This window comes from Poeciliopsis prolifica, unplaced genomic scaffold (genome assembly GCF_027474105.1).
Source record: "Poeciliopsis prolifica strain line A6 unplaced genomic scaffold, Auburn_PproV2 SCAFFOLD024, whole genome shotgun sequence".
NCBI lineage: Eukaryota > Metazoa > Chordata > Actinopteri > Cyprinodontiformes > Poeciliidae > Poeciliopsis > Poeciliopsis prolifica.
Window position 1 is genome coordinate 6906180 of NW_026562399.1, and position 21321 is coordinate 6927500.

Below are 21321 nucleotides of genomic sequence, written 5' to 3' on the forward strand. Positions count from 1 at the left end.
CCCTCTTTTATATCCCATCTGCCACTGGGGCTGCAGGAGGATAGAGCCCCGGAAAGGTGGACTGAAAGCGAGGCAATCAACTTGGACGGGATTAAATTATTGTTACGGCTCCTTTAGTGCCGCAGCAGCAGCAGCGGAGTGAATGTGTGTCTGCTGTCCAGGCAGTGAATTCAGATTAACTTACCTCATTGTTTCAGGATCAAAACAATGGAAAAGAAACATATTTGCTAAAACATTGATCATTTTGGACCTCACAGAAAACTACCAAGAAATCAGCATATATGTTCTCTAAAAGAGACAGGAAGTATTATTGTCCAGGACTTCATTGTGGTTTGCTAACAGAAAATGCTTCACAGTAGGATGATGTTCACTTGTGCTGCTCTGTGAGTGATGAGACAAACAAAACCATCTGGCTAGTCTGAAGGAGCAGGGAGGATGAGTCGCGGTGGTGGGCTTCTCTCCGAATATTCATGTACGTCGTCGCCGTGATTTTCAATGACTTATCGCGTGGACAAACTTATTGATGTGTGATCTTAATTTCTTTTTTTATGTATATATATTTAATGTAAATTTGCGCACATTTGTAGCAAAAACCCAACCGCAGCCTTGTTTGTGCTCTTTTTACTGTTAGCTTTTATAGATGACTGTGTAATTAAGACAGAAATACATAAAAACATGCTACCGATCTAAAAAGGTTTAGAACAGATTTGTTTAGGTGCTAAAGGCAGAAAAGAGGTCAAAGTTGCAGTTTCCACGCTAATATTGTTTGTGAATGATTTAGATGGAAGCATCCAGAATCTTAATGAGACAAACCAATCAACCAAATTGCCTGCATAAATTATTTGTGTCTCTACATCCGCACCCACCACCCGCACCAGACACCCACTCCACCCACCCCGCACCTCCTTTTGTCCCACAAGGCAGACGGCCGGCCCAGCCTACAGAAGCCCGACTTCTCCCCCAGGGGACCAGCGGGGGTCAGATCTGCAGCAGATACCCCTCTCATTCTGCCCCGGGGTCCTTGGGGAGAAGGATCTCCAAGCTGCCGTGCGGCTGCGGAGGAGGCAGATGCCGGCCGGTCAAAGTGATGGAAGGTCGGGGGAGAGTGTGTGGTGGGGGGCGTGGGGACGACACGACTCTTCTTAGGTTCCCATGCCCCGTGGCACACGCGTGTCACACTCACGCAGACAACAGCAGCAGTGTCCATCTGCTCCCCTCGCACAAAACCAGACACACCGCAGACCACGAGGCTCACCACGAGTTTAAAGTTGGTGTTTTTATGCGCCGCTCATGGTGAGTGAGATACATATCGGGATGAAGAATTATGACTTGTGGATCTAATGCACCACGCAGGCCTGCGAGCCTTGGTTCAGAGCTGCAAAGTGTTACAAGTGTCAGAATGACACTGCACGACATTTTCAGACCAGGAGAAAAATAGAGAAACGCATAGCTACAATATACATAAAACATACAACAATCCATGAATATCGGTTTATTATTGAAATGAGTTCAAAAAGTTTTCAGGAAACCCAAGATGTTGCACTGAGTCATTGACAGAAGAACTGAACGCTGCAAGTAAAAAAAGATAATAAAACTGACAGCAATCCCTCATACTGAGCGACAGTGGAGAGGAAGTTGCTTTTTTTTCATAGTGGGTTAATTATACTATTCTAGTATTTTATCTCAGCTATTGAGGTAGACAGGGTGTCTGCCTCACAGAGAAAAATCTACACATTTAGGCGAGGTGCATAAAATTAATCCGACTACATAAAATTTATTCTATTTAATTAATTCGTTTCCAGTTTTAATAAATTAATCACACAGTTAAAGAATGACTCCATATTGTGATTTGGCACTCTTTGCTCTCCATACAACTCAAAGACATGAAGAGTTTTTTACATGATGAAGCTGAGGAAACAAACAAATGGGTGGGTCGTCATCTAAGAGACCGTCTTGCGTCTCACTGCAGAGACATCGTGCAGCCGGCCCGGCTTTGTGCCGCAGAGCACTTCCTGGCGTTCCCCAATGACCTTTAGTCCCGCTTTCATCCCAGGACTCCCGCTCCACACGGAGCCTGAACGTTTGGCGTGTCCGAGGTGTCACTTCTCTCACGTCTCCAGCAAGTGTTGTAACTTTCTTCGCATGTGCGCGTGATGGAGGTTTTATTGTTTCTGCAGAGAAGCGTGCCAGGCTGTGAGTGGAGGAGTTGCTGGTGCGGTGGGAGGGAAGGGGAGGGCTTACTTCAGGCACGCGTCCCTTTTGACTCATTGTAACAGGAGTGGGTCCCCACACCCCACGCTCACCCAGGCGCCGCACCAAGCAAAAAAAAAAAACAAACAAAAAAAAACACCCACCATAAGGAAGGTAGAAAACACAACTTACTCTGTCAGAAATCTGGTTGCACTCCGATAAACATGACTTATTTATATATATATTTTTTTACATTATAATTTGGATCAGTTTTTTTTTCTTTATTTTTTTTACCACAGCTAATATTTCAAACTGTTCACGTGAAACATTAACTTCTCGCTTTCTATCAGCTGCCATCTTGGCGGCGCGTCAGGTCGGTGTGTTTTTGTCACATCAGGTGTGTTTACTCTGCCGCGATTCCCCCCGCGCGACAGGTGCTGCACCCGGCGAGCCCACCGCAACTCCTCCTCGGCCAATGAGAGCGCAGGCCGCCGCTGCTCTGCGGGCTCCGCTGCGCGAGACAATAGCCGAGGGGAGGGAGCCTCCAAAGCTCGAGCATGTGCCGACGATTACCATACAGCTGTTCGCTCGCGCTCCAAAACAAAGCTCCCACACCCACCCTCCGCGTCGCGCCCCTTCACCGAGCCGAGGAGGCCCGAATCACTGCGAGAGGCTTTAATAAAGTCTGATCCTGGACCTGCCCTCCCTTTGTCACCCCACACGCGCCGGAGCAATTACAGATGGGGGGGAAAGAGAGAATAAAGAAAAAGAAGCCCCCCCTCTCTCTCTCTTTCTGTTGATTGGAGCCCACTGTAACCATGGTTTTCATCTCTCATAATCCACAGCTTTCATGTCTTACATTTCTTAATCTGTGAGTTAGTGAAAGTTGTGGTTGTTTGATAAAACCAGGATTCACTAGTGGAACATTTTAAAGTCACTATATATATATATATATATATATATATATATATATATATATATATATATATATATATATATATATATATATATATATATATATATATATATATATATATATATATATATATATATATATTATATATATATATATATATATATAAAAAATATAAAAATTTTTTCCCTTCTCACCCACCGCGGGTGGTTCTTATCCTCTGAGCTCGGGTCCTCTACCAGAGGCCTGGGAGCTTGAGGGTTCTGCGCAGTATCTTGGCTGTGCCAAGGACTGCACATTTCTGGACTGAGATGTCTGATGTTGTTCCTGGGATCTGTTGTAGCCACTGCTCCAGTTTGGGGGTTACTGCCCCGAGGGCCCCGATGACCACAGGCACCACTGTGGTCTTCACCTTCCAGGCCCTCTCCAGTTCTTCCCTGAGGCCCTGGTATTTCTCCAGTTTCTCGTGCTCCTTTTTCCTGATGTTGCAATCACTTGGTATTGCTACATCAACCACAACGGCTTTCCTCTGATGTTTATCCACTACGACAATGTCTGGTTGGTTCGCCATTACCATTTTGTCTGTCTGGATCTGGAAGTCCCACAGGATCTTAGCTCTGGCGTTCTCCACCACCTTTGGGGGTGTTTCCCACTTTGATCTCGGGGTTTCCAGTCCATATTCTGCACGGATGTTTCTGTACACTATGCCTGCCACTTGGTTATGTCGTTCCATGTACGCTTTCCCTGCCAGTATCTTGCACCCTGCTGTGATGTGCTGGACTGTCTCAGGGGCCTCCTTGCACAACCTACACCTTGGGTCTTGTCTGGTGTGGTAGATCTGGTGTTCGATTCGCGACTGATTTGCTGTTGGGGCGTCAGGACGCTGACAGATCACCTCCACCACGTCGACTTTACGTTGCCAATTATCGCTGGAACAGCGTAATAACGCTATTCCAGCGTTATTACTCCCACAAAATAAGCCTCGGCGGTTTAATGTCGACAGTGAGACAGGTCGGTGAAGACCCCTCCACATTCTAACAGTGGGTCGTCATCTAAGAGACCGTCTTGCGTCTCACTGCTTAGTCATCACACCGCCGGCCCGGCTTTGTGCCGCAGAGCACTTCCTGGCGTTCCCCAATGACCTTTAGTCCCGCTTTCATCCCAGGACTCCCGCTTCACACGGAGCCTGAACGTTTGGCGTGTCCGAGGTGTCACTTCTCTCACGTCTCCAGCAACTTTCTTCACATGTGCACGTGATGGAGGTTTTATTGCTCTGCAGAGAAGCGTGCCAGAAAGAGAGACGAGAATAAAGAAAAAGGAGCCCCCGCACCGCCCCGGCCCCCACCTCTTTCTGTTGATTGGAGCCCACTGTATCCATGGTTTCCTTCTCTCATAATCCACAGCTTTCATATCTTAAATTCAGAAAACTTCTTAATCGGTCAGTTTAGAGAAGGTGGTCCGATAAAACCGGGAAACTGAAAGCTGAGATCCTCGCGTAACATTTGATTGGTTTAAAGAGAAATTTAAGCTTCATTCGAACATGTTTCCATGTTAAAGTCTCTTTTTTTCTGTTTTTATTTTCTCCTGACTTGCTGTTGAAACGTTCAGCACGGTGACAGATGACCTCCGCCGCCACTTTGATTTCGCGTGGCTTAATGAACGCGATGAGAAAACTGGATGTGCTCCGCACCAGCTTCTAATGAATATTCCTCAGATTTCCACTCCAGATGTAACGTGGGTCGCCCGATTCCCCGAGCGCACCCCCCCCCCCCCATCCCTCGCCCTCCCCGCGCTCCCCTGAGATGCGCGCGCTCCACCTCCTTGCCAGTGACGCGCCGGGACGCGCGGGTATAAAAGCCCTTTGCGTCTTTACGCACCAGAACCGAACCAAGATAGCGCCAGCTTCCTCACGGGACCCAACGTGGAGAGCAGCAGAGGGGAACTGGAAGCACTGGACGGATATCCCACTTCATAGGGATGAAACTTTAAGAGATTTTACTGTTTTTTTTTTTTTATACACCGAATGCTTTCGACGTCTGCTGTTACTTTTGGAATATTATTGCGAACAAGGAACCCAAGGAACCGGGCTTCACCGAATACAATGACGCACTCACACCTGAGATACCTCGTGGCTTTGGCCTTGGTGCACGTGGTGAGTTGACTCGTTTCGCGTTAACGTAAATGGCCTCCTCCGCAGAGCCTGTTGCCTCACGATGACCCCCCCGTCGCCCTGTCGCAGGTTTGGTCCTCCGGGGTCTTCGAGCTGAAGATCCACTCCTTCCATACGGCGCAGCGCATCTGCAGGAGACACAGAGACTGTCACATCTTCTTCAGGATCTGCCTGAAACACCCGGAGGACGTGATCTCAGCCGAGCCGCCCTGCACCTTCGGCACCGGCCACACCAACGTGATCCGGGCGGATCACACCTCGATCTCCAGCAGCGCTCCCATCCGAGTCCCCTTCCACTTTAAATGGCCGGTGAGTACAAAAATCACAAAACTACTACTAATACTAGTACTAGTACTACTACTATTACTACTACTACTACTACTACTACTAATAATAATAATAATAATAATAATAATAATCATATCACTTGCTATTTCGTTCATTCGAATTTTTCATTTAATGTGTTTTACAGCCCACGTTCGACTTGCACCGCGTGATTGCAGTTGGCCACAGCTAATGGGCCTTGACCAGGCCAAACTCACTCAACACTTTGTTGATGGTCGTATGTCACGGACATGTCAGCTCATTTCTGTGTCAGTCGTCTGAGCAGATCGCCGGATTACTTTAATTAATTGACCAGTCAGAAGTACTGCGATCAAACCTAAAGAAAAGTGATATTACTTGTTGCTGTGGCTCATAGTTCAATAATAACGTGCCGTCATCTTTAGAATATGAATTAATAAACACTTGGTGTGTTTCTCAGGGGACTTTTTCATTGATCATCGAAGCCTGGAACGCAGAATCTCCCACAGAGTACACAGGTAGGCTTTCTTTTTCTTCTTCTTCTTCTTTTTACTCCATGACTTTATTTATGACCAGGACAAAAAACCCAATCGCATCTCTTGCTCTCAGACAACCAGAACAACCTCGTGAGCCGCCTGGCGACCAGGAGGAGGCTGGCTATCGGCGAGGATTGGTCCCAGGACGTGCACTTCGGCGAGCAGAGCGAGCTGCGCTACTCCTACCACGTCTACTGCGACGAGTACTACTTCGGGGAAGGCTGCGCGGACTACTGCAGGCCGCGGGACGACACGCTGGGCCACTACACCTGCGACGAGGAGGGCAACCGCATCTGCCTGGAGGGCTGGAAAGGAAACTACTGCTCTGAGCGTGAGTGGAGATGACTGGTGAAGTTCCCAGGCAAAGGCAGCCAAAAATGAATTGGGGCCCGCATTTCAGTTCATATTACTTTACAGTAATCAGTGATTGTCCTTTCCAATTAATATAGTATTATAAATGTTAGGAATTCAAATTGTTAATCAAAATAATAATTGCAGTGAATTAATAATTAACTTTATAGATGAATAGAGGAAGTAGAACTTTTACACTTGGTGGTCAGTAAACTTTGAAGGACATTTAAATGTCCTTAGCTCACCGAGTGGAAACTGTAAAACTACGTGATTCACATGAGTCAATGGTGCTGTGCTCCTGGGGGGGCCCCTCCTGGCCAGGGGACGCTAAGCAGCAGCTTTATTTGCTCCTGCTGGCTATGATCCCAGTAACGAGATGTTCACTTGTTTTTTAACTTCCATGTGATTTAACCCTTTTGAATCTGACACAAAACGCAGCCAAAGTTCTAAAGTTATGCAAAATACTTAAAAGCTCCGCCCTGTTTTCAAACACTGACTAAAACTCTCAAAATTGAATATTGCGGGTGAAAAAAAATTGTGTATTTTTAGTGCTTAAAGATAAACTCCAGAGTTTTCAGAGCCAATGGGTCTTTTGTGCTGGTACAGTCTGATGATGATGATGATGATGATGATGATGATGATGATGGTGATGGTGATTATGTCCCATCTGCCATTTGTTCTCTTACAATAAGAGAAAGAGTTGTGGCCCCCTTTGGACACGTTTTTCAAGGTGACCTGGGAAACAATGTGTGCGTGCATGCGTGTGTGTGTGGAGGTGTGTGTGTGTGTGTGGAGGTGTGTGTATGTGTGTGTGTGAGAGACAGTGACAGTTTGCGTGTGTGCGTGTGTGTAATGGAAAGGACATAAAAGAAAGCATCTTTCTTCGGCTGTGTGCCTGCCAGCTGCTTGGATTAATACTTAACTAACAGTGAAGTCTGAGACAAGGGTGGGTTCAGACTTGGAGGGGGGATCTGTGTGTGTGTGTGTTTGAGAAGGCGTGCCCATTGTAATCACACCTCCTCCCCTTCCTTTCTTTCTCCAGCCATCTGCTCGGCGGACTGCAGCGAGAAGCACGGCTACTGCGAGGCCCCAGGGGGCTGTACATGCCGCATGGGCTGGCAGGGCCCCTCCTGTAATGAATGCGTGCGTTACCCAGGCTGTCTCCATGGGACATGTAGCCAGCCGTGGCAGTGTAACTGTCAGGAGGGCTGGGGGGGCCTCTTCTGCGACCAGGACCTCAACTACTGCACCAATCACAAGCCATGCACCAACGGGGCCACCTGCACCAACACGGGGCAGGGCAGCTACACCTGTACGTGTCGGCCCGGCTTTGGAGGCACCAACTGTGAGCTGGAAACCAACGAGTGTGACAGCAACCCTGCAAAAACGGAGGCAGCTGCAATGTGAGTGTCCGCAACCGTTGGCCCTACCTGCGTGCTTTGCAGGGATGCGGTGTCTCATTTGGCTTGCGGATCAAGGGGATTAAGATTTCACATAGTGGTCCCCAACATTGTTGCATGAGGGATAGATTACTTTTAGTTAATTCATAAAAGAAATTAGGCACTCTGCCTCTTCAAAATGAGTTATTCTTCTCCACCTTAGGCTGTGGAGTCACAAAGGCTTATTGTCCAGGGGATCTCTGCTAATCTTCTTCTGGTCTGAAGTCAAAGCATGTGCAGAATATTAATATCTGCAATCTGTCTCCAGGACCTGGAGAACGACTACTCCTGCACCTGTCCACAGGGGTTCTACGGAAAGAACTGTGAGATTATTGCCATGACCTGCGCAGACGGTCCCTGCTTTAATGGCGGAACCTGCGTGGAGACGATGACAGGAGGCTACACGTGCCGCTGCCCTCCCAGCTACACCGGCTCCAACTGTGAGAAGAAGTTGGACCGCTGCAGCAACAGGCCTTGTCTGAACGGTGAGTTCTGCCGTTAGAGTCTTCTCTGGCGACATCTTGTGGCTGAAGTGTGAACGAGGACGCTTCTTTTTAGTAAGCATGATCATCTTGTTCACCATCACTCCTGCGTGCTGAGCTGAGTGTTTCACTCTTCTCCAGGTGGCGACTGTCTGGACCTCGGCCAGAGTATCTTGTGCCGCTGTCAGCCAGGTTTCACCGGTGCCAACTGCCAGGTCAACATTGACGACTGCACCTCAAATCCCTGCCAAAATGCTGGAACATGCCAGGATGGTGTGAATGGCTACACTTGCTCCTGTACCTTAGGGTACACTGGCAAGAACTGCAGCATCCGCTCTGATGCCTGCGGGGCTCGCCCGTGCCAAAACGGAGGCACTTGCTTCACCCACTTCACTGGGCCTGTATGCCAGTGTCCAAAAGGCTTCATGGGTCCAAGTTGCGAGTTCACACTTCAGCCCAGTTTCAAGCCCGCTTTGCGCCAAGCCTCCCAGCCCTCCTCCACCACCACCGTCACCATCTCCTGCTTCCTGGCGGTCCTGGTACTGGTTCTGGTCGCAGGCATCCTTTTCCTGAGGCGGAGGAGAAGAAGGATGGAGGGAAGGAAGCACCTGAGCGACATTGCGGTCTACAACGACTTGGAGGCGGTCAACAACCTGGGAGGCAGCGAGAGAGATGCTTTCCTCAGTCCTAACAGCCTCTTCAAGATCAGCAACAGCACAGCTCACCTCAGCCTGACGCTGTGTCCCGACGGCAGACCCGGGTACAGGCACAACCCGGTGGAGAGCAGCCTGGCCAGAGCGGAGCATCAGGACTTCATGTGGAGGGACGACGGCATGCTGGGCTCTGCATCCGGGCTGAGATAAAGCCAGGACAAAAAACACACACGTCGAAACAGGGGCAAAGAGCATTTTAGCACTCGTTGCTTTTCTCCCTTTTTGAAGAGAGGAGCAGAGGCATCAACAGATAGAAATGTCAAGATGAAAAGTTATGTTCCAACACAAGAAATAATGATGATTCTCAAGACTTTTGGAGACTTGTAAAAGATTGTGCTCTTTAGTGTTCAAGACCCAAAGAGACAAATGATGTAACCTGCCACTGATAGGACCTACAATACAAACCAAATGCAGGATGAAGCAATATATTTTCAACACATTTATGTTGTTTTGTTAAAAAAAAAAAAAAAAAAAACTTTTATTTTGCTTTTCAATCTTCCTTTTACCATTTTTTCCTTATTGTGAGCACCATCATTTTTTTCCTCCCCTCCTCTTCTTTATATTATTTATTTATTTGAAAACCTGTGTTTTATGGCTTCACTTTGATTGTCGCAGATGTAGAAATATATTTATACACCGCCGAGTGTAGACTGACGTTTTGTTGCATCTGGATATGTAAAATATCCCAAAGATAAATGTGTGGGGCCAACTGGAGCCATTTCCTCAAAAGACATTACAAGGTCAACCGAATACAGATACTGGTCACGTCGCGCTCATGTGCCATTTTAAGTTCATGCCAAAGTTTGTGTTCTGTTGCGTATTTTCACTCATATTATTTAAGTTCATGTTGTGCGTGTGATGTGGAATAAAAGATTTGATATGAAACGCTTGATTTGCAGCTCCTTGGATTGCACCTCGGGATTATATAATCTGCTTGGCAGGGGGCAAAAGTAACATTTTGTGCAGACAAGAGTGTTTAGAAAAGTGCATTTTAGGGCCTTAGTGTCCACTCTAATTAATAATTCACTTCTCCATAGGCTTTTCATTGAAAAAGTTTACTTTTCAAAACTAAATTTGTGACCAATTTTGAGGGGAAAAAAAGTATTTGTTGTGGTTATTTGGGCCAGGTGGAGCGCGTGCGCCAATCACACAGGCGGAAGTCGGCGGTCTGCACGTCATCTCCCCATGTCTACGATTCAATAAATTAGAACCTAAATAATATTTTAAAAATGCAACACTATGAATTTTTTTAGCTGAAAAAAAGAGGAAAAGGAATAATAATAATAAATAATAATAATAATAATAATAGTTTTGTTTTTCATGAATTCTGTATGGCAGCAGAATCCGCAGAGTTAGCTAGTGGCCCCAAACCGAGATAAAATCAAATACCTCAACAATTACCCCACCTCCCCCACATCAACATCCGGACAGCGGGGACTGTCGCCTCCCAGCGCCTCCCAGCAGAAAGGCGAGCGAGCAGCGAGGCTCACAGCAGCAGCGATGGCCACCGAGGGCAGCGGGACGCCGCTCCGGGAAGACGACGAGCCGGTTCTGTCGGACCCGGAGCTCAGCGGGAACATCCCGAAGAGGCACGCCCGGGTCACGGTGAAGTACAACAGGAAGGAGCTGCAGAGGCGGCTGGACGTGGAGAAGTGGATCGACGAGAGCCTGGACCAGCTGTACAGGGGCCAGGTGGGTCCGCTGCCACTTTATCACCTCGCTGTTTGATCAGAACGTAAAACCCAACGCGCAGTCCCTTAGAATGAGTTTGTTGAGTTGCTGTAAAAGGGCCGGGGAGTCCCCCAGGCTCTAGTGGTCTCTGATGTGTTGAAAGGGGGGAGAGGAGGTCCCATCTCCTTACATGGCCAGACTCTGTGTATAAGGGCTGGGTCCCTCTCATAGATCTGTATCTGACTTGGGGCTTTCTGTCCTTACATGGACATCATGGGACAACAGAGTGAGGGTTTACTGAGGAGGGGAAGGGGATCTGAGGCGAGGAGTGTCCCAGGAAGTCAACTGTGTGTACCAGATGCTGACAGGGGGATGGAGCACATCACCAGATGTGGGTGTTTTTGGATGCAACTCGGTGGGTTTGCGTTGCGAGAGCGGATTTAGTTGATTTTCAGGCAACAGAATTTAGATGGCAGTGATAAAAGCAAAGGACCAAACAGGTTTTTGCACCTGCATTCCTTAACCGTCGCAGCCCGAGCTGTTTTTTCCTGGTGTGCCAGCAGTGCAAAAGTTGTTTCTGTTTGGAACAAGGGTGCGCGAGATTGTCGCTTATCGCAGAAATAATAATAATAAAAAAAGTCTTTTCCACAAAGAACAGACTGGGTGTACCGTAGAGCCGCAGTCCCGCTTGTGCCAAGATCCCGATCAAACGGAGAAGCTCAGTCCAGTGATGTGGATGGCTGGGTCCTCTGCTTGTACAATGGCTGCTTGTTTCAGCAGAACAGGCCTTTGTTACTGTTATGCAAACTTCACTATTCCGCCTCCTGCGTCTACAGATGGTTGCGGTACGAGGACTTTACCCGGTTCTCAGAAAATGGCTCTCAAGCAAGAGAGTTGTGTTCAAAGGTCAAAGTTCCGGCTGCTCTGACAGAAAAATCCATACGACTAATGTATCGATTGGCCAAAGTGTTTCGGACTTTGTGCTTCGTCGGTGTCATCGCTGAGGACACACTGTGAAATTGAATCGGTTGTCTTCATTTAAAAGACATGCGAACTTGTTGCCTCAAAATCTTTTTAGTTTCCATCAAATCTGTCATCATCAGTACCAGCTTCACTCGTGGACGCGTCACCAAGAGACGTAGACTCACCTGATTGAGGCAGAGACTGAAGGGGACAAAAGTTAAAATAAATTGGTGCAGTGCAGTGGATGGGAGGGGAAACCCAGACGAAAGCCCTTATTCATTCCTCAGACCATGAAAGTAATGTCAAAGAATAGAAAACAGTGAAATATGAATTCATTTTCTTTAAGAAAGCATTTTAACCACCAGGTTTTGTGTTGCAGCTGGCAGGAAGAGCAACAGATAGAATTTAATGTTCACATTTTTTTCCGTCTGTGTGTCTTTCGCTTTGACGCGCATCTTTGCCTCCCTGTCCTGCTTGACGACGTCAGGAGGCCGACATGCCGGAGGAGGTGAACATTGACGACTTGCTTGACCTTCGTACCGACGAGGAGCGAATCGTGAAGTTAAAGGTAACGTGACGAGTTTGGTGGCTTTATTTACTCAAAAACAGTTTGTATTGTTTAACATGATTAGGTTTAAGAACACATTCCTGTAACATCATCGTGCCTCAAATCTGAGGATAAATGTGTAATTTTCATTGTAAATTTGTGATGTTATTTGTTTTGTTTTTGTTTTCTTTTGTACAGGAACTCCTCCATGGCTGCAACAACAACACTGAGGTGAGATTCAATAAGAATTTTTTTTTTGTCCAGAAAATTTTTTAATTATATTATTTCTTCCGAAGTCCCTGTTTGGCCTCAAAACCAGCCGATTGAATTAAATTCAATTGATTTTACGTTTACTGTGCTTACAGTAAACGGGGAAAGAATTCTAAATATGTGTGGATTTTATGTACCGTCAGATAAAATGGAACATAGACGATACAGGATCATGTATGTGTACGGTCATGAAACAGCTTATTATATTTCATTTTTCTACATTTTATGCTCACCGGCTGAACGGGGAGCCACAAGAAACTCAAAAGTCTGTGTAATGTGCAAGGCGGCCGAGTGTCGGATTTTATTAATAGCTTGGCCGCTTTTCTCCTGTGTCCGTTCGCACCGTTGCCACAACACAAGGCATGTGTGTCCTTTGTTTCTCAGCAGGCTGTAATCTTCCAATTTAGCCCCCAACGGACGGCAGACCAAGGGACGAGTTTGACTGATTGTCTTATTTAACAGAGAAATGCAGAAAAAAAAAGCAGCCATGTTGACAAAGCCCCGCGTTGGTCCGTCGTATTCGGTCTCTGGACCTTCCTGTGTTCTTGAAAGGATCGGTGTTGTGATTTACGTCAGTCAACGGAAACGATTTGTATTTTTTTCAACCTGCACACGTAAATAGATTTAGCAAAGCTAATATTCTAATATTCTCAGGGATGTTAGCTTCACAAGGCTACAGCAGTGGAGGTGGAGCAATGCTGCTGCCCATCGATGTGGGACGGGTTAAGAGGCAGATAGGACAACTGTTGATAAGGGAAAAGTATTTATCAAAGTTTCCAGTTTCTCCCTCCCAGTACCCATTTTTCTCACTGTGTGAAGTTTAATCGGATCAAACTTCTCTTGTTTTACATCAGCTGGAAGCACTGAAAACATTTCTATTTGCCAAACTTCACAGCAATGAGACTAAGAGAATGAGAATTGTGTCAGAGATTGGAATAGCAGTCCTCGTCTTTGAATCGGGAATGGAGAGCTTAAGGGGGCGTTCGCGCCCGTCTCGTTTACTTTGATCGAACTCTTGGTGTGAATGCGGAATAGAAAATCTGATGCTGACCTAAAAAGCAAACTCTGGTTTGTCTAAAAAAAAAAAAAAACAAACCTAGGTCTTTGTTCGGTTGACTTCCTCTCTGGTCTGCTTCGACGGACTACAACCAAAACCAACCTCAGAGTCCAGCGCATGAGAAATGGCTTATGGTCTTTTACCAAAGACGAAAGAGAAACCCTACCACCACCAGAAAATATAACAAATGTTGCAACTTTGGTCCCTAATCGAACCGAGTGTACCGGGTTTGCTGGAGAACTGAGTGGGCGTGCGATTTGATGTGCCCACCTCCGCTGTCAATCAATCAATCAATCAAATTTTATTTGTATAGCACATTTCAGCAACAAGGCATGTCAAAGCGCTTTACATCATAAACACAAAAAAACACAAAGTCACGAGCGGCGGGTAAAGACTGAAACAATGAGGTCGCAAACCAAGCAGCTGAAATGAGCAGCTGAGCTGGAGCCTCCCTTGGGGGAACGGTGATGTGTTTGTAGACTTTTGGGGACAGTCTCAGAGGAGAGGCAGGAGCAAACACAGCCGTCAGGCGGGGTTTGGACATCTGCTTGGGTCGGGCCTGAATGCCAGGACTTTCTGTTGAAATTACATGTTACAATTGTCCGGGGATCGACCCAGAGTTATGGTACCAGAAGCCTATTCTCTCCCGATCGAATCTGATTGGTTCAGAAGACAGGAAGTCTGACATCAAGTCACCCTGAAGTTCTAGAGCGTAAGATAAGCAGTAGACATCATTACCAAGCCATCCTCCTGCTTTTTTTGTCAGTGTGATTTATGTCTGCTCGCCAGTCGGGTTGGAATATAGACACGGGGACACAAAACACATCCACAGCTCCAGAATGACATAATGCTGAATGTTAACAGCGTCCTGCTTTGTATGGAGAACCAGACGTCCATAATTCGATGTTCTAGAAACAGAATTTTTAATAGAAACAAAACATTTTGAGTGTTAACTGAGTCTGCAGCATTCCTCGTGTCATGTGTGTCTCATACCCTGCAAGAGTCAAATGGATGCAATTTGATTCTTTTGTCGGGATTTGCCAAACTACAGGAAAGATGGCCCCCAAACGTGTGCATGTACAAGGACCCTACATGTATCAGGATGCCAGACATGTGGGGCTCCTTCAGTATTGTTCAGATTAAAAAAGAAATGTACGGATTTATATGAAATGGATTAAATTATAGAGTCATACCATATGGACTGTAATTTTAAACTCCAAGATGAAAAAGAGAAAACCAGATCTAATTTCATTACATTTTCATAGGGCAGTTGTGAAGAACGTCGGGGAGAAATATAAAAATTATTAATATCATTCTCTGACTGCTCTGGTGGGATGGTTGGGGTCACTTTTCTGCTGCCAATGTCTCAATTCTTATATAAAACTTCCCCGCAGAATGACGCTGCCAACGCCATGTTTTACCATACAGATGATGTGTTTTTGCAACGTAGGAGTTTCTGTGTGGTGCAAAGAAGTTCTGTTTTGGTTTGTTCTGGTCCGGTTCCAGCCGTTCTGCTTTTAGATGATGGATTGAAGAAATGTGCAGTGTTTAGTTTTGGATGGTGTTTTATAACTCAGCCCCATCCGGTAATTTTTTTCCCTTCTACAAACCTCTGAGGCAGATTATATTATACACCGGTGAACATTTTATACAAGGCATTCGACATAGAAGGGCACTGGACTTTTTTAAGGTCACTGGAGCAGAAGGTGATGAATAAAATAAAAAGTATTCCAGAATGGTAGCACATTGGACTGTTAGGTTTGCTCTGATGGTAGTGTTTTGGTCACATACATATATTCTTTAGGCTGAAGCATTTTTTGAACAGCTCTTCCCTCTGGCTTGTTTTTTTTCTTTCACTCTTTTACTTCCGAACACCTGTTATAATGTTTAACCATGGCAGCAAGGTTTTGTTTTTACAACCAGGATCAGCTGATGAGCATCCAAAAAAGCTGAAATAGTACCTGAACTACGACCCCCTGCAGATTCTGCTCTGCCTCGCTGCGGCAGAGCAGAAAGAGACGGAGGAAGTTCAAACCACTAATGACACGGCCAGGATTATATCCCCGACTCCAACATCTTTCCACACAGCTTTCTAAGTTGATACTTGGGACGATATGAATTACAACAACATTTAGTTCAGCAGTATTTTCTTAGTACAAATCCATATCACACTCTCAGTTGTTTAGGAAAACCACATACCCTTAACTTCTACTTCATGTTTGTCGGTCACATCAGATCTCAGCAAAATACATTAATGGTGTATAAATACTATAAATCCTGAAGACACTGTCTACCAGTTCCTGAATTTCACTCCTTAAACGTCAAACGTCAACGGGTCGCAAGGCCAAATTTGAACGACGTGCCCGATCGCGAAATTTCAGCGGATCTGTGTGTGAGAACGGCTCTGGGTTCTGTGCTCTTCCTCAGACCTTCATCCGGGAGCTGGTGGCGAAGCTGGTGGGGGTTCACAAGCAGGAGGATCTGCAGAGCGAAGGCATCGAGCATCCCGTCATCTGCCACAGCCTCCACCGCCACGAGCCCTACCACTTCCACAGCCCGCAGCACCATTGCCACCACACGCGAGGCCACAACCAGAGCCTCTGATGAGAACCGGATCCATCGGCGCGTAGACAAACCGACGCACAAGGTTGGCCGCGTTGGACTGAAAGCTTCAGGGATCGACAGAGCATCAAATGTACTGACACACTTCAAATGTAAGGCTCTCCTGCTGAGAGTTAGAGGTAGTGACTCTGTTCACAAATGGCTCTCAGTTAAAGCATGAAGGAATGCAAAGAGAAACCTTCATTCTGCCTGAGTTGGGAGGCAAACAGAATCTAATCTACTACCAGTTAATGTTTCACCTGCTGCAAAGCCAGTCGATCTGGTAGAGTCTGGTAGAGAGGCTCCGGCAGGTTTCCACTTTGGTTCGCGACTTAGTCCACAATTTTAATTTGCAGGGGATTAACGCCAGATGTGTTATCTGTTATCAAAGAGATGCTTATAGTTTCTGTTTGATCCTTCACTTTGAATGTGGTTCTTTTCGGTTCTCTTGAAAGAGTTGTTGATGCGCGCGAAAAGTAATTTTACTTATTGACATAAAAATTTGAGAAGCTTTCTGCAGATTCGGTCAGGCTATCTTTGTTTGATATTAAAACTTGTTTTGGATGATCTGAAATGTTTAACTATGACGAAAAAAACAAAACAAGAAGTCCATTAGGAGACATTTCACTGAACTGTATCCACATGATGTGACGCTGGGAATAAAACCTCTGTGATCACTGAAACGTTGTCGCTTTTCAATGATGCATCTCTGCAGAGAACTGTTAAAAAGTCAACTTAATAAAATAATTTATGCAACTATTTGCTATTTGTTTTGCTTCATGTTTGCAAGGCCGCTGCAGAGCAGTTGAGGTTAGCGCATGTTTCTGGAAGTGGTATTTCATTAAAAAGGGTTTAATTAAAAAGGGTTTTATTTATATCACCACAGCAGACGGTGCATTTCTATATTTTTATTTCACAATGTCTCTCTAGGTGTTGACATAACAAGAGTTTGCTGCCATGCGACAAATAAGATTAGAGACAACGCCACAGTAATCCCTGTAGCTTTCACTCACCACAAAATGCATTTGCTTGATAAAATCATTTCCGAATTTGATTTAATTGAAACCAAATCACTGGTTTCCTTCTGTGTAATTTCTTGAAATGAAACATCACAAAGTTGGGAAGCAAGACCTGGAGAAGCTGACCAAAACAACAGCCCATCCAGAGTACCACACAAAACACAAACACTCGCATGGCTGCATCACGCAGGAACCATAAACAGGGAGGATGTTGGAACACCAGTTTTTATATCAGCACGGACCAAGAGGGTGCAGGCCAGGCCGAGCTCAACAAACGACACCGTCAGTATCGACTGACAGCCAAAGTGTGTTGAAATCAAAAACGGTAAAGAGATTAAGTAGCATCTTCTGCATGTGGCGGAATTATCACACCATGGGTTGTTTTGCGGCCAGTGTTATGCAAGAATTAAATGGCAAAATGAAAAAGAACTGGAAAAGGTGTATTTAAATACACCTTTTAGAAACAGCTAGAAGGTTAAGACCTGAGGACAACTGAATGATCCAACAGGACAATAAAGCTGAACACACATGAAACTGGTTTTGGTTGTATTAGGAAGAAACAACTTTATTTTCTGCATTTGAATTGGCTGAAAGACAGCTGAAGAAGGAGGGAGGTACAAGCTTACATTAATGAACTTCACTACAATGATGTCTGACAGTTAGAGCAAATAAATAAACAGAAAAATAACAATATGAGATGAGTTGCATGCTTAGATTTATCAAAGCCATCAGCCCTAATGAAAGTTAATTGGGAACATTACTTGATCTGTCCAGCAGAGAGCAGTGAAAACTTGATTTTTTTAAAATACTGTAAGTAATCACATCCAGAAGATACTTACTGTGAAGCTACATGTATGTAACTTAAATATTTATATGCATACATATATCCAGTTCACAAAATTTAAAAAAATGATTCGATGTTACAGTAATTATACATATCAACTAATCATTTTGTATTACAAATCTGTCACATTTAGTCGACCACGAAATGCCAAATAGAAATGAGTTGTTACACCTGGAGACTGAATGAGAGCGAGAAGAAACCTCCAGCTTTAGAGTGTCCCAGTTTTGTTGTCTGTTTTCTTAATTAGCTAAAATGTTTCTGTTTTGCATTTAAAACTTTTTAGCTTGCTTTTTTAACAAAGCCAGCCTTTCATCGTGTTGTGTAAAAATGCCCACAGGTCTTCATAGAAAAAAAATGGGGCCCTGTCAATTACAAAAATTATATTAAGGAAAGAGAGTCAATTTGTAATCCAGTTTTTCTCCAAGAGAGGTGGGTGAGATTATCAATTAGCATTGTTAGCTTAGCTACAGACTGCCTCCATTTCACCAGCGTCTAATAAATTAAGGAAAATCACCAAGATATTAATATATTAACTTGTCTCTTATACCTTTTACCATAACAACAGGTGTGTTAGTCAGCAGCAGCTCTTGTCCTTCCTGACTGAAATTATAGCTGCAGAATGTAACTTTTAAATATATATTTTGAGAAATAATGGTTTCTCAACCATTATTTCTCAATGGTTGAGAAATAACATTGACATATATATTTATATATATATATATATATATATATATATATATATATATATATATATATATATATATATATATATATTTAACTTGATTAAATGATATATATTTAACTTGATTAAATTATATATATATATATATATATATATATATATATATATATATATATATATATATATATATATATAATACATACATATATATATATATATATATATATATATATATATATTATATATATATATATATATATATATATATATATATATATATATATATATATATATATATATATATATATATATAGCCTATATATATATATATATATATATATATATATAGAGTCATTTAAAATATTCAAATATTTTAAAATGTCTAATTAACCTGTCATATATATATATATATATATATATATATATATATATATATATATATATATATATATATATATATATATATATATATATATGACAGCCTGTCATATATATATATATATATATATATATATATATTATATATATATATATATATATATATGACAGGTTAATTTTATCAGCACAATTTAGATATAGTTTATATTACTATTTCTTTTTTACTGCCAGCATTATTATTTTTAACTTGATTAAATGATTAGAAAAATAAAATCAATGTTCATCATGAAGGTCAACAGTCTTGCAGAACTGATATCGTTTCCATAGCGATGACCAGAGGCAATACCTTGCCCTTGAAGTCCAGTGAGGTCACTGATGAGGTCATCAATGACAAAGAAATTCTAAAGTAGGAATCTCAGTGCTTCAGTCAGGATTCAGACAGCTTTCAGAGAAGATTTGCGAACAACGATGTCTTGTTTGAACGCACTCGTGCCTTTCTTGATACCACTGGGTTGGGGCGTAGGATACGCCGTTTGCACCGCAATGAATAATTTATTTGATTATCGTCTTCCTGAGGAGGACGAAGGAGGTTGTCAGGACTTGCCTGATTCTAAGGAGTCACAGGACGTTGAGGATTTTGAGGAGGAACAAACCAACCCGGCTGGGGAGGTTTGTTCCAAACCAACGGACATCTTAGGGACTGTAGAATTAGACCCAATCGTGACCCTACCAGAGAGTACCGCAAAAAACGGTACTGTCTCCAGACAAACTGACCCGGCTGGGCAGGATTGTCATGAACCGACGGCTCCGTGTGCTGTTTGTGAGACAGCAGACGGAGCCGACTTTGAGCAAACCGACCCGGCGGGGGAGGTTTGCTCAAAGTTGACAGAAGACCTTGTGTCCCAGAGACGAGCCGCAGAAGCATCTGCCCCGGCTGGGGAAGATGTAACTGCGGCCAACCTTGCAGCCCAGGTTTTTGCTGAATTCACAGCAGAAGCCTTGGCTTCAGTGGTCCCAGCTCTTAGATCATCACCGGGGTCTCTGAAAGGCACCGCTACCAGAGTCATTGAGGTACCAAGTTCCCTGGCTAGGAAACTTCGTACTTCAGAGGCACAAAACAGGTCTTTCAAGGGTAGGGTCATGATTTCTTTCGAAATTAACAGTTTACCGGACGAGGATCATAATTCATAAGAGAGGGTCGGGTTAGACATGCTAGATTGAGGGAAGTGTTGAGGCGCTTACCAAGCTCAAATACACATATGCTTCTACACACATTACACTCTCATACTTTCACACAAAGGCCTTTGTATTTGTAACAGATACAGAAACTGAATCATCTCCTCACTCCCATCTCCAAGCAAATAGAGATTTAGATGACGCAGGACATCGGATTACCACTGGGCGTGTTCTTGGATCATAAGCAACGAATCTTCCCGTTTTTAAACACATTCTGTATAGACTCGGGGCCTCCTGCTTTTCACTTCTAGTCTGTGATGGTAAGCGTCTCTTTTTTAGCGCTAAAAAAGAACAAAAAACGTAAAGTCTGATTGCTTTGTGTTGGCTGATTTACTGCTCCTTCGCTTGCACGTTTTTGGTCTATCGGGTTTAGAATACATGATGGTTTTTCACAACAGAAGACAGAGGCTTTTTCTCACGAGGCGGACCAGGACACATCCAGTGACGCCCTACCAGACTGTGGATGTGCCCGCATAGTCTGCCTGCGGGACGGAGCGGTTCTGTCAGGGTCCAGAGCCGACCCAGTTTTATACCTATTTAATGGGAGAACATCAAATTGTGAAGGCAGAAAATGATCATGTCTTCACTGCAGATAACCACTGCAGTGAAGACATGAATCAAATGGGAGTTTTATACGTTTACGAAAAGGTAAGGAAACATCAGTTAGTCACTGATGTTTCAAGTTCTCCAGCCCCTCCTCTCCGAGACGACCAAGGCTCATTTGGAGAGGAGCCAAACTTAACTCATTTGGATTATAAGGAAATTGAAAAAGACACAATTAGTGATCATTTGGAGGCTGGAGAAATCTGACCGGGTCTTATCTAAATTCATGTACTAAAAAGATTAAGACAGGTTTCCTGTTTGCAGGTTTCTCTCCGGGCGATCCGGCTTCCTGCCACAGTCTGAAATTACGACTGTTAGTTAATTTGGCTCTAAATTCTGCTTAGTGTGATTAA

At 44.2% G+C, this 21321-nt stretch overlaps 2 protein-coding genes across 2 annotated transcripts; both read left to right on the forward strand.

Moving 5' to 3' along the window:
- Positions 1-5005: 5005 nt before the first annotated feature.
- Positions 5006-9987, forward strand: dlb (deltaB). Its single transcript, XM_055046477.1, is given in 8 exon segments — positions 5006-5255; positions 5343-5582; positions 6037-6094; positions 6186-6443; positions 7506-7832; positions 7835-7866; positions 8171-8387; positions 8526-9987. Coding segments are annotated over 8 exon segments (1983 nt in total). The 5' UTR covers positions 5006-5126; the 3' UTR covers positions 9248-9987.
- Positions 9988-10520: 533 nt separating this feature from the next.
- On the forward strand, positions 10521-16967 carry ppp1r14aa (protein phosphatase 1, regulatory (inhibitor) subunit 14Aa). The gene is made up of 4 exons (XM_055046908.1): positions 10521-10789; positions 12219-12299; positions 12477-12509; positions 16033-16967. Exons 1-4 carry the CDS (start codon positions 10598-10600, stop codon positions 16207-16209), a joined length of 483 nt encoding a protein of 160 aa, XP_054902883.1. The 5' UTR covers positions 10521-10597; the 3' UTR covers positions 16210-16967.
- The last annotated feature ends 4354 nt before the right edge of the window (positions 16968-21321 follow it).